The sequence below is a fragment of the Abrus precatorius genome, unplaced genomic scaffold (assembly GCF_003935025.1).
Source record: "Abrus precatorius isolate BTA unplaced genomic scaffold, Abrus_2018 Scaffold11, whole genome shotgun sequence".
Lineage (NCBI taxonomy): Eukaryota > Viridiplantae > Streptophyta > Magnoliopsida > Fabales > Fabaceae > Abrus > Abrus precatorius.
In genome coordinates this window covers 2,496,963-2,509,123 of record NW_020874303.1, presented here as the reverse complement: position 1 = coordinate 2,509,123, position 12,161 = coordinate 2,496,963, and the positions used below count along the sequence as shown (strand labels likewise).

The 12,161-nt window shown below is 31.0% G+C and overlaps 2 protein-coding genes across 2 annotated transcripts; one reads left to right on the top strand and one right to left on the bottom strand.

Moving 5' to 3' along the window:
- Positions 1-3,855: 3,855 nt before the first annotated feature.
- On the bottom strand, positions 3,856-5,358 carry LOC113855423 (ATP synthase gamma chain, chloroplastic-like). The gene has a single exon (XM_027487062.1). It carries the CDS (start codon positions 5,301-5,303, stop codon positions 4,206-4,208), a length of 1,098 nt encoding a protein of 365 aa, XP_027342863.1. The 5' UTR covers positions 5,304-5,358; the 3' UTR covers positions 3,856-4,205.
- Positions 5,359-6,491: 1,133 nt separating this feature from the next.
- LOC113856190 (NADH dehydrogenase [ubiquinone] 1 alpha subcomplex assembly factor 2) lies at positions 6,492-11,947 on the top strand. Its single transcript, XM_027487909.1, has 9 exons — positions 6,492-6,825; positions 7,431-7,487; positions 7,649-7,701; positions 8,558-8,609; positions 8,800-8,865; positions 8,953-9,012; positions 9,550-9,592; positions 11,183-11,227; positions 11,444-11,947. Exons 1-9 carry the CDS (start codon positions 6,714-6,716, stop codon positions 11,505-11,507), a joined length of 552 nt encoding a protein of 183 aa, XP_027343710.1. The 5' UTR covers positions 6,492-6,713; the 3' UTR covers positions 11,508-11,947.
- Positions 11,948-12,161: the final 214 nt, after the last annotated feature.

Genomic DNA, 12,161 nt, shown 5'->3' with positions numbered 1-12,161 from the left:
TGGCACACATGACTCTCACAGTATTAAAAACAAAACACCAGCGTGTATTGATATGAGTGGAAGGAGTCAACATCTTTGAGCATGCAATTTCCCTATTTGTACATTTTAAAATTATTTTCTTTATCTAATATTAAATATCATTTTAAAATATTAATGATTTTTTAATAATATTCTTCTTTTTTAAAAATAACACCGTTACTCTTCACTATATTTTTTAAAATGTTAAAAAACATATTAGAAGTCGATAATCTTAAATATAAAACCATTTATAAAATTGTAAGATCATTTATTATTTTAACCTTTTAATAATCAATATAATAATAAAATTTGACTTTTACTAAAGATAAATCTAGAATTTTATATTTTTTAAAAATAATATATTAAATACATGAAAAATAAATAAATATGTGTGATTTAGTTAAGAGGTTCTCCTAAAAAGAATTAGAGAAAATATTACCCTAAGAATATTTTTTTTATCAACAAAATATTGCAATAACTTTAATATTTTTAATCAGAGTTTTAGTAAAATCAATTTATCCTATCATAGTAATTGATAAAATCAATCATTTTTTTTAAAATTGTGTGCATTAGTATTAAGCAACATCTAATATAAAATGAAGGGAGTAATATTATATATGACACACATAATTTGATGGATCTTGCTAATAAACTAGTTAAAGAATTCATAAATAATAAATTTTTAGGTTTAAATAAAATTTTGATCCGTCAAAAATTTGTGATTTTCCTATCTAATCTTTCATTTTGATTTTTTCCTTTTTCTATTAGTTATTTATTAACTTATTTTATTATTTGCTTATAGCATCAAGTCAATTCATATAATTTTATTGAAAAGTAATATGATCAAAATGTATCATTAACATAATCACATCGTTTATATTTTTTAAGAAAATTTAGATTATAAGATTATAACTTTTGAAATTAAAATTTAAAAATATATAAAATAAAATTGAAGGTGTAAACATTGTATCCACGTCAACTCCATGTCATATAATGTGAGACAAGTTAGATGGCACTTGTGCAAATAATAAAAATTAATTAATGAATGATTAACATAAAGACTATATTAGAATAAAAGTTAATTTTTGAAGAATTTATTTAGAAAAGATAAAAAAAAAAAAAAAAAACAGATACTAAGTAGAAAAATTATGAATTTCAATATAACAGGTCCCACAATTAGGGTTTAATGTATTCAATATATCAGCACTTATTTTACAGGTAGTTAGTGGGAGCATGAACTCTATTTTAATTTTTATATAATTATTGATTATATATATTGGATTACTGTAAAATACAAAATTGATTAGAGCATATCTGAAAAAGAAAGATAAAATATTAACTGAAGTTTTAGTTAAAACCTGAAGAAGTTCTTCCTGGAAGTTCCAAATGTAGAACAACGTGATCCACATGCACCTATTACCTAGCCGTCATTCATCGAATTTAGATACCTAATGCCAAAGCTGGAGAAGAAACAAGACACTGTCGGTGTCCCAACCAAAACAACTATCTTAGATTAGTCCTAAGGTTCAGGTGAGAATAATGGCAACTTAAGAATCTCAAAATTTTTCCAACGCTGGAATAGAATCATGGTTCTGAGCTTCACTCCTCAGCTGCATCGTTCATTTTGAATGGCAGCTGTAAAAGGGAAATAACATGGGACCAAAAAAAGTAAAGTTATCACATAAGCACAATTAAATATTCATGTTAAGGTTGATTTTGTTCTTTGTTGGTGTAAGTAAAGTTGGAAACTTTTTCCTTTTGATATTGAACTTTATAACAAGGAAAATATTAAAAACTTTGACCCATGTGGAATGTTGTTACCACTTTTTATGCAAGTTGTTATTTACTTAATGTAAATCATAGAGCATTGTGACTATAATGTGTCCAGGTATTATTGAAATATGTGCCATTATGGATGAGATTCAGACATCTCAGCCTGATTTCTGGAGCCACACCACTCAATTATGGCCTATTATACTTGAAGTGTACAAATTTTCTTTCTAGGACATCAATATCACAATGAAATCCTTCTTGTTGTTTTTTTCTGAAGTATAAATTCTTGAAGAAAAAATAATAATACCCTCTATGAGAAATGGCATTTTCCAAAAATGGGGTTCATGTTAATGACAAGAGCTGCCATGTATAATTAGTTAGTAGTGAAGCTATTCCTGCATTCAGCCAAAAAAGAATCACATTTTTAATTATAACAGTACCAGACCACATGAATCGAGGATAGATTTGGTTCAAGCTAGAACATTATCAACTGAGTCAATTTTGGCGGGGCCTTATAATATATAACCTATATATACAGTACCAACCTTGGTCATTTTTTTCTTTACCCTTTTTACCAACCATTAGTGGTGTATGTATTATGTGTACAAGAGTGGGGGAGAAAGAGTGAGGAAAAGTCAGCATTATAATTCTAATACAGCAAAAGAATATTCAGTTATGCTTTCTGGAAAAACCAAAAATTAACATTTTGATATGTTTAGTTATTTCTCTTTTTTACCTTCTTTTTACAAAACACATTAAAAAAAAAAATACTCGAAGTACAGAAACAACTGAAATTATCCTCTAAAATCGTTCAAAAAACATTTCTCTATAATACTTTTATCTATTATAAATTTTGAAAAATGGGTCTCGCTTGTATTTATTTAAGATCCAACGAAGTTACAAGTTTAAAAACTTCGAAGTCATTTAAAATCATGCTCCTTGTTGAAAAAAAAAACCTTTATTGTGTTTAAGAAAGTAACTAATGACTTTATTTGTTTTACTAAGTGTGCTTGAACATACGTTAAAAAATTTATAAACATAAATCATAAACTTGTTAATAAATTTTCATTTTATAAAGTTTATAAGAATTTATTATGTATATACTCAAATGTGCCTAAAAATAACATAGTCTAACTTAAAGATGAACCATCAAACCTTATGCCTCGACTACACATCTCATAAAGCTGTAACTTTCAGTTTTTTACTCTTCCTTTCATAAGAACATAACTAGCAGTTATTTTGGTCCACCAATTTCAATGTCATGCAAAAGAATGTTTATTTCTTTTAAAGCCTTGAAGCAGCACGTGGTCTTTAACCCCTCTAAATCTAAATTGTACCTCCAATGCTGAATTACAATAGAGGAACTAACCAAAATGCCAACCAAAACCAAGGAGTGTGGGTCAAGTATCGTTTGATGTAGACACCCAGACATTACCAAAGCACGCGTGAAGATCTTGTCATTTCAAGGTGAACTATATTTCCAATCGTCAATTATAGGTCCAAAAGACACTTTTCTTGAAAAATTTTCACTTTTCCAATCAGCAGCACCTTGATGCATGAATCAGTTTTATATACGTACTTTAATTCCATCAATAACTCAAACACAAAGCAACTTTATATTGAGTCCCTTTTGAATCATTATGATATTTAATGTTCAAGTTAATGCATGGCAACAAAGAAAGACAGAGGAGGGACCAAAGTTTTGCTTTGATCCTGCAAGTGTTCTTGAAAACAGATGAGTCCAAGGTGTTGCTTCGATTCTCTCTTAAGTTTTCCTTAGATCAAAGTTATAACTCAACCTACATTTCACTTTCAAAACAAAGCATGCAACTAAAAATGCATAAAGCATTGATAAGAGATAATAAAGAAAAAGTATTGAACTTTCCAGAAAACGGGTCAAAAATCCTCACCTGTATTTCTCAATCAACTTTTAAGAAGCTATTAGTGAAGTTGGGAAACTCTTCAATCCCATATTGTGTAAACTCACTTTGACATCTGATATTGTAAGCATTTTTCACTTTAATCCTAACAAAACTCTCATTTTAATCCCTGATTTTGCAAATGTTGCAAAACACCATTCATTTAATCCTTTTTCACTACATTTTTAATCGCATTAAAGACTAAAGTAAATAATATTTTCCAACGTTTTACAAAATTCAAGACTAACGTGAATAATGCCTAACTTTACAAAACTCTCATTTTAGTCCCTGACTCTACAAATGCTACAAAATGCCATTCACCTAATCCTTTGTCACCACATTGTTCAGTGACAAGAAGAATTAAAGTGAGTAACATTCTACAAAATGCAGGACTAATGTGAACAATGCTTGCAATCCAAGAACATAAAAAGCAGCAATGTCAGCAATTCTACAACAACACAAGAAGATCCAAATCCAAAATAAAATCCATATTAGTCAATCAATTTGTGGCAATGCCTCAGCTCCAGCAACAATCTCCAACAACTCCCCAGTGATCTTTGCCTGGCGTTCCCTATTGTACGCAACTGAGAGACTCTTCTTCAACTCAACAGCATTATCAGTGGCAGTAGACATGGCACCCATTCTAGCAGCAAGCTCACTAGCCACAGATTCTTGCAACCCCCTCAAAATCTGACTATTCAAATAAAGAGGCAACATGGCATCAAGAATCTGAACCGGGTCTTGTTCAAACTCCATAAGGGGAAACACCTCATCACTCTTCTTCTTTCTCAACCTCACAACATCCCTCTCCACAGATAACTTCCCATCTTTAGAACTCAACCTGAAAAACTCATCCTCCATTGCATCAACACAATTCCCATTCACATCACAAACCTCTCCTCTTGCTGACAAAGGCAACAAAGTGTGAATCACAGGATCAAACTTCACCAAAGACACAAACTTTGTGTACACAAGCTCAACCTTATCAACTTCCTCACTAACAAAGAGTGAAAAAACATCATCAGCAATAACCTGAGCCTCTTTTATGGTTGGAAAACCGCCACTTTCGACGAACCTATCAACTTCGACAAAAGGGTCGTTTTTGTGACCAAAAAAAGAGTTACCCTTTTTGCCAACACTAATAACAACACACCCCACATCGAGTTTCTTCAATTCTTCGATTCGGGTAATGGCCTTTCTTATCACTGAGTTGTTGAAACCGCCGCAGAGGCCACGGTCACCTGTGATGACTACAAGGGCGATTTTTCTGACGGGTCTAACGACGGTCAATGGTACAAAAACGTCGTCGTTTTGGAGATGTTGGTTGATGTCGTTTAACATTTCGGTGAGTTTTTGGGAAAAGGGTCTTCCGTTAACGACAGCTTCTTGAGCTCGACGGACTCTGGCGGCGGCTACAAGCTTCATTGCTTCGGTGATCTTTTGCGTGTTCTTCACCGTTACAATTCGTTCTCGGAGTTCGCGAATGCCGCAGCGAACCGGGGTGGGTTTGAACCGGGTTTGGTTGAACCGGGTTTGGGGGAAAGAAAAGATGGATTTTGAAGGGACCTCACTAGGGAGAGTGAGGGAAAACATGGGATTGTGAAGTGAGGTATGTGAGTGTTAGGGGTTCAGATGGGGTAGTGGTGGTTTTACTGTGGGATGGCGTTTCTTCATTGTTGACTGTGCTAAGGAAAGTCAACGTCGTGGTGCGTTTGGTTTGCGAGAAAAACATTAGGACAGGGAAGTGTTATGGTTGGTTGGGCTTTCTAGATTCCAAATGGTAGGCCTTGTTGGGCTCAACATGGGCTTCCATAAACAAAATTCTTGGTCTAAATAAAAATTAAGTCATAATTATTTTTTTCTTTTTTTATCTGATTTTTTTGACAAAAAATTCAGAAAAATAAAATTTTCTTATCCATATAAAAATTATTTTAAAATCTTAATTAATGGACAACATTTTAGAAGAAATTTGACATCATAAAATTTTATTTTGTGATAAAAGTTATTAATGTATTATTTTTTAATTAAAGAAAAAGAAAATGTGATAATCGAAGCACCAAATGTATTAAATGAGAAAAAATTATTTATCATGAAAGTAAGAAAATTAAATATTAATTATTTATATATAAATTGTACGATCTAAATTTATTTTTTAGCTTTCATATAAAAAGGAATCTCTCGTTAAATATATCCCTAACAAAAATATATACGTCTTCTTAAGTTAATTATTTCAAATATAATTTTATATAATAAATTACAATGTGTTGTTTTGAGAGCGATTTTCTTAGTGTAATATCTTTTTAAGAGAATGACATATGTTATTTTATATTTTATTTTTTTAAAAGTATTTATGCATACTTATGATTTAAATATTTTTCTCTTTTAATATTATTTTGAAATTTTATGAAAATTAATTTATCATATTTTTAAACATATTTTTAAAAATTTATAAATTATAATATATGTTAAAAATGTATAAAAAAATTTAACAAAAAAATCAAATAAGATTAAGTGACAAAGTTATTAAACTTTGAATATCAACTCAATATTTTACAAGTTTAGAAGCCTTATTGGATTATTTTATTTTACATTTTGAGGAATTTTATTATATTTTTAATTCAAAATAAATTAATTTAAACATGTCCTGAGATATTAGTACGTGAAAAACAACGTTGAAATATATTATTCGTTCATTCTTTTATTCTTAGTTCTTTTTTATTTCAAAGAAAATTGAAAATGGACAATTTGGTACAAAGAACCGGATCATGGGTGGTCCGCAATAGATCCGAACCGGACACAGCGAACAATACCAAACTCGAGATTTTCCGTTTTCCCCGTCGCGCACACACTCCCTCCCTCTCTAGAATCAACGTTGAATTGCAATTGTAGCAAAATTGTATTGTAATATTTCCAATCTCCAACGTTGGATTTTTCCAACGACGATGCTGTCACTGCAACACATTTGAATTTCTATTGAAAAAGAATTTAAATTTTTTTTTAAAAATGCGGAGGCTGCTTGGGAAGATTGCTGGGTTCTTGAGCAATCGAACTATGGTGGGAGTCGATAAATCAGGGAACAAATATTTCACTAGAAAGGAAGAGATTGATGGTATCAGTAAGTCACTTTCTTTCTCTCTTTCTCTTCTTGTGTTAATATTGTTTAGTATGTTGAGTGTGTGTGTGTTTAATGTGTTTTATTGTGTTTTGAGATTCTGGCTTTATATATGTACAGTTTGTTTGCCTTGTATGAACATTTTGTGTTATCTAGCAAAAAGGGTGTTTTTGGATTGCAATGATCGGCACACTGTCAATACTTTACTCATATGATATACCTGATATTCTTAATTTTTTATTATTAAAAATGTGATAATGAACCAAAAAGGTTGAATGTTGGGCTTTGAGATTGGTGGAGGTGGGGACTAACTGTGCAGTTGTCATAGGTTTTTTGAGGTTAGTAGTTCTTGTTTGATGTTTACTTTGGTGAAATTGACATGATTTTGGAAAATTAAATAAATAAATTGATTTATTGGCAGCTAAAATTTGGCTCCATTTTCTGCTGCTAGATTGAATCACTTAAGGATTAAGATACCATTTTAGTGTGTGAGTATGAATTTGGAATTTAACTCCAGTTCTTACTCTTTCTTTTTCGGTGTGTTTTTGCGTTGTAGCTCATTTTACAATGAATCTGTCTGATTCTGCTATTTTGTTTTGGTTTACTAGTGAAAGAAAAAAGATGGGTGATATTTAAGGGAGAGGATGATCCTACCTCTATTCCAGGTATACATTTTACAGTAGCTATCATTTGACTGCTAAATTATTGCATTTTGATTCGGGGGTGGATTCAGTTATTTTATATGTTGAGGATATTCAGAAAAAACCCATGATTCTTTATCCTATTTCCCCATTCTAAATGGATAATTACTGTTTAATTATTTCAGTTGAATGGATATGTTGGCTGAATGGACAGCGTAAAAAGGCTCCAACTCCAGAGGTAAATTGAAATGCATTTTATATATTGTATCATTTTGTCAGTGCAATAAAGCTATGTAAAGACAAATTTATAGATGCTTCTTTGAATGTTCATGTAGTGGATACACTAGATAATATGATATATTGCTTACAATGATTTTTTGTTAAAGTTATGTTTATCTTCAAAGATTGATTTGCAATGAATTTATATTGAATGATGTTATCTCTCTATCACATTGTAAAACTTCAAGTCTCTTCTTTTACAGAAGTAGAATAGGACAAAGGTTATCTTCACCAGAAAAAGAAAAATATGAACTAAGGAAACAAGGAATGCAATAGATTAACCATTCCTTTTGAAATTCCATTCATGTAATAACCTTACATCCAGCACAGTAGTATAGGCAATTTTATTTAAAATATGTCCATTGTTTATCAATTTGCTTCTGAGACAATAATATTTAGATTGGACCAATGACTTTAAACTAACTCCGTCAGCGTATTTATCATAAGCAAACTAACTTGTTTTGCAATGAAGCGTTCTAAAGATGGTACCTTGTTGCCCTTGAATTGTGTGAATTCAATAGTATAATCAGACAAACATATGAAAAAGGAAGATTACTTAACTTAGAGACTATTAGATTCAGACTCAGTCAATGTTATATTGTTTTTCTTTCTTTTACAAATCTTTTGGAGAAGTCATTATTTTTTTATTTGTTGAAGTGAATTTATCTCTGATCAGTTGATTGCAGTAGTTGGATCCCCCCACCCTCACCTTCTCTTGTACAGTTGTTCTATCATATTTTATCCACTTTTTCTTTATTTGGGGTTTTTCTATTAAGTTACTATGCAGTATTATTTTACAATACTTTTCTATTCAGGAAATGATAGAATTGGAAGCAAGACGTGAACGTGTTAGACAGAATGTTGCTCGTATGTGTCACTTATACTTCTACCTTCACAAATCAATATGTTTGAATTGAATACTTTGTTCTGATTAGTTATATCCCTCTCTTAAGTTTGTCCTCATAATTACAAGTGATAGTTCTAAATGTAATGAAAGAACATTCTAGACCAAGTTTAGTTCTGTACATAGACCTTAACATACTTTTTTTTCATTAAGTTCGCAAGAAAGAAGAAGAGGAAAGGATGGCCAAAGAAGGCAGTAGAGGCAAACGTGCCAGCACTGGTCAGTGGCTTCACATTTTGTTTGTACTGCAATATTCTTCTTTACGTACCCTTGGGAGTTATTGACTAATTCATAATTTTCTTGCAGGAAAAAATGGTGGTCCAGACTTGAAAAGTTTTATTCGGCAATTTCCAGTTCCTTCAGAAGGTCATCTTACTTTTATTTTCTTTTTGACAGAAATATTGAGTTCTTTTTCATTTTCTTTTTGAAAGAAAGTGTTTGGCTAAACCGAAAGTGATTTTTTTTTTCATTTTGAGGGAGTAAAATGTTCCCCTTCCCTTCATTTAAAAAAATAGAATTTTAATTAGTTCATGCAAATAATTAGAAAAATGCTAGTAGCATATTCTCTTTAATAAACTCTTTACTATTGGTTAAAATTTATTGAAAACTACAGAAATATGTCGAGAAACATTAATTTAGGAGTGAGAAAAAATGAGACTCACATGAGTTTTGTAGTTTTCAATAAATTTTAATCAATAGTGAGAAATATGTTAAAGAGAGTATATTGTTAGCATTCCTCAAATAATTACGTTTACTTGTTCATAAATAGATTTTTGAGATTTTTTATCCCACCCACCCCTCCTAAAGAAAGAGAGAAAGCCTTCCCAAAAGAGGGGATTCTTGCAATATCTATGCATTACATATTCTTTGAATAAAATTTTTGACACATTGTCTCCACCGTAGGTAATGAAGTTGAAGAATCACCTAGTGCAAAGGGTGGCTTAAGGTGAGTCTTTTTTTTTTTTTTTTTTTTGCTATTTAAATGAGGCATAAAAGCCCAAAAAAACAGAAACCTATCTCACACTTGAGGTGAGTCTTTTGAAATTGATAATTTATTACCTAATATATTGTTTAAAATGCATGCACTTGTTGTATTGCAGTCTTGGGTCAGCATAGCAGTTTTAATTCTTCTCTTATGTCTAATTCAGGGATCCGAATCCAGTCTAATTAATGCTAGAACTGAACGTTCAGTTTCATTTCTGTTTAAGCAAAAATGCAGAAAATAATAATTTTTTTATATAAAATTAGTTTAAGCAAATTATTTTGTCTTAAAGTGAATTTTATATCTTTTCTCTCAATCTTCTCTTCATGCCTAACACTCCTTTCAATTTTCATATTCAATCCTCTTTAACTTCCATATTTAACCTTTTTTTCTCTCTTATACTCAACTTTTCTGTTCCTCTCCCAACTCCCTCTTTACTCCACCCCATGCCCAACTCCGTTTTTCTTCTTCTCACCACCCCTATACTATCACTCTCTTTATCTCCATTTATCCTCAGTCTTCTCTTCCCCTCACACTTAGCTTTCATCTATTCAAATACACATAATTCACTTAAGTCAAAAAAATTCGCTTAAGTTAAATTTGCATAAAAAAAAAAATTTATTGTTTTCTGCATTTTCGCTTAAATGAGTTTATTTTTGTTAAAGTAAAAATGAAACTAGACGTCTAGTTCTCGCATTAACGGGACTGAATCTAGATCCCTAATTCAATTATCAGAATTTGATGGTAGTTTAGCTTTCCTTTTTCTTCCCATCCTTTTATTAAAATATTGTCAAGAAGTTGTTTGGTATTCTTCTCTTTATTCATGTTGCAACATTTTGGTTTATTTTCCATAAGGGTACATGCGGTTTTGGAAGGATAGGGAAGGAATGGTAAACTTTTTATTTCTAATAAATATTCTCTAATTTGATCATTTTTAAAAATAAAAGAAATAAAAATAGCATAAATTTGATAATATTTTGTGCCTTCTTTAAATTGATGGCTGTGATTCCTGTAATATCCTAGAGATTAAAAACATTTATGCTTTTTCCAAATAGACCAGTAACCCCCACTATCTATTATACATATTTTATGTAAAATCAACGTTGCTAATTGTTCTACATGTGAGAGGGCATAGAATATCTTTTTAATTTACAAAGCACTGTAGAAATTATTTAAACTTAGTGTCTTAAACTTTTGTTTATTTTTATAAACATTATGTAACTCTTCATTTAAAATTAAAAAAGTTGTCCTGCCTTCCCTTTCCTTACAACACTCCACTCCCAAATATACATCAAGGAATAAAATCTATATAGAGAGTAGATCCAGTGACACTCTTACTAATAAGCATACACATTCTTTGGTTGGATGGTTTTGATTTGCAGTGTCATGGTCTTGAAGTCCATATTCATGGTCTTATTCTGTTGTAGATGTTCTTTCAACCTGCAATTGTTGTTTGTGTCCTCTATTTTCGATTAAATCTAGTTGTTTTCGTTTGTAAAAAATGGTTTAGGCATAATTATTCAACTTAATAGAAATCATATGATCTATCTGCAGGAATCCTAGAGAGGGCTTAGCTGAGAAAGCAAAAGATGAGTCCGAGTAAGTCCAAATATGTATATTCTTAAGTCTGGGAACATTATGATTGAGCAAAGCCTCTATAAATCTTAATTTTAGTTAATGAAATAAAATCTATGCTCTTACCCATAAACCTTGAAGCAAATTTCAATTGTTTCGTAAATGTTAAATGATTTTATCAGAGATATCATGTGTGATATCATTATTATACCTTACCTGTTCATAAAACTTTGTCTTCAGGTCTTCAGAGCCAACAGGATCTGGTGCGTCTTTTCGACCAGGAACCTGGCAACCTCCAACTTGAGCTTTCATTACAACTAAGAAGGACTTGCTGACTCCAACATTCTTGTATTAGCCTCACTCTCTGTTTTGAAAAGCCGTGCATGATATTTATTTGTTCCTCAAGAATTTTGATATAATTCTTGTGTGCACGTTTCAAGAAATTTTAATTCATTGATAATTTGATAGACATTTGTCCAAAGAATACGACCAATAAGACAACCTGATGCTTTCTGCATTTGCAATGCGTCTGCATACTCTACTGAGTAATTGGGTTCTTCCCAAGTAGATTTTGTTGCAGCTCTCAAATCAAAGTTTTGTTAACTATGCAGCTCGTTGAGAAAGGCATTTGTACTTTTGGTTGCATTTGCAAGGACCCTTGCCAGAGCCTGAACTGTAAAACCGAGATAACACAGAACTCAAGATTAGTAGCCTTAGTTATTTGTCTATGAAAAAGTGGATTTGAATCCTGGGTAGTTGAATTGTAGATGTAACTAGAATGAGATAGACAAGAGGTGAATTTCGAAATTTACGAAAGAATCTTGCTAAGTGCTAACCAATGCCTTTATGGTACTGGATAAAGAATCAATAAATAAATAAAAAGATTATTATTAATTATTTTGATAGTGCATTAGAAATCAGAAAGTGGAAATTCACATTTTTTAATAGAATTTTGTTA

Bases quoted from the DNA above. Each gene is read 5' to 3' on its own strand.
- LOC113855423 (XM_027487062.1), bottom strand. From the start codon at position 5,303: ATGTTTTCCCTCACTCTCCCTAGTGAGGTCCCTTCAAAATCCATCTTT.
- LOC113856190 (XM_027487909.1), top strand. From the start codon at position 6,714: ATGCGGAGGCTGCTTGGGAAGATTGCTGGGTTCTTGAGCAATCGAACT. The intron at 9,593-11,182 runs GTGAGTCTTTTT...ATCTATCTGCAG, and splicing joins AGTGCAAAGGGTGGCTTAAG to GAATCCTAGAGAGGGCTTAG. The intron at 11,228-11,443 runs GTAAGTCCAAAT...CTTTGTCTTCAG, and splicing joins AAAGCAAAAGATGAGTCCGA to GTCTTCAGAGCCAACAGGAT.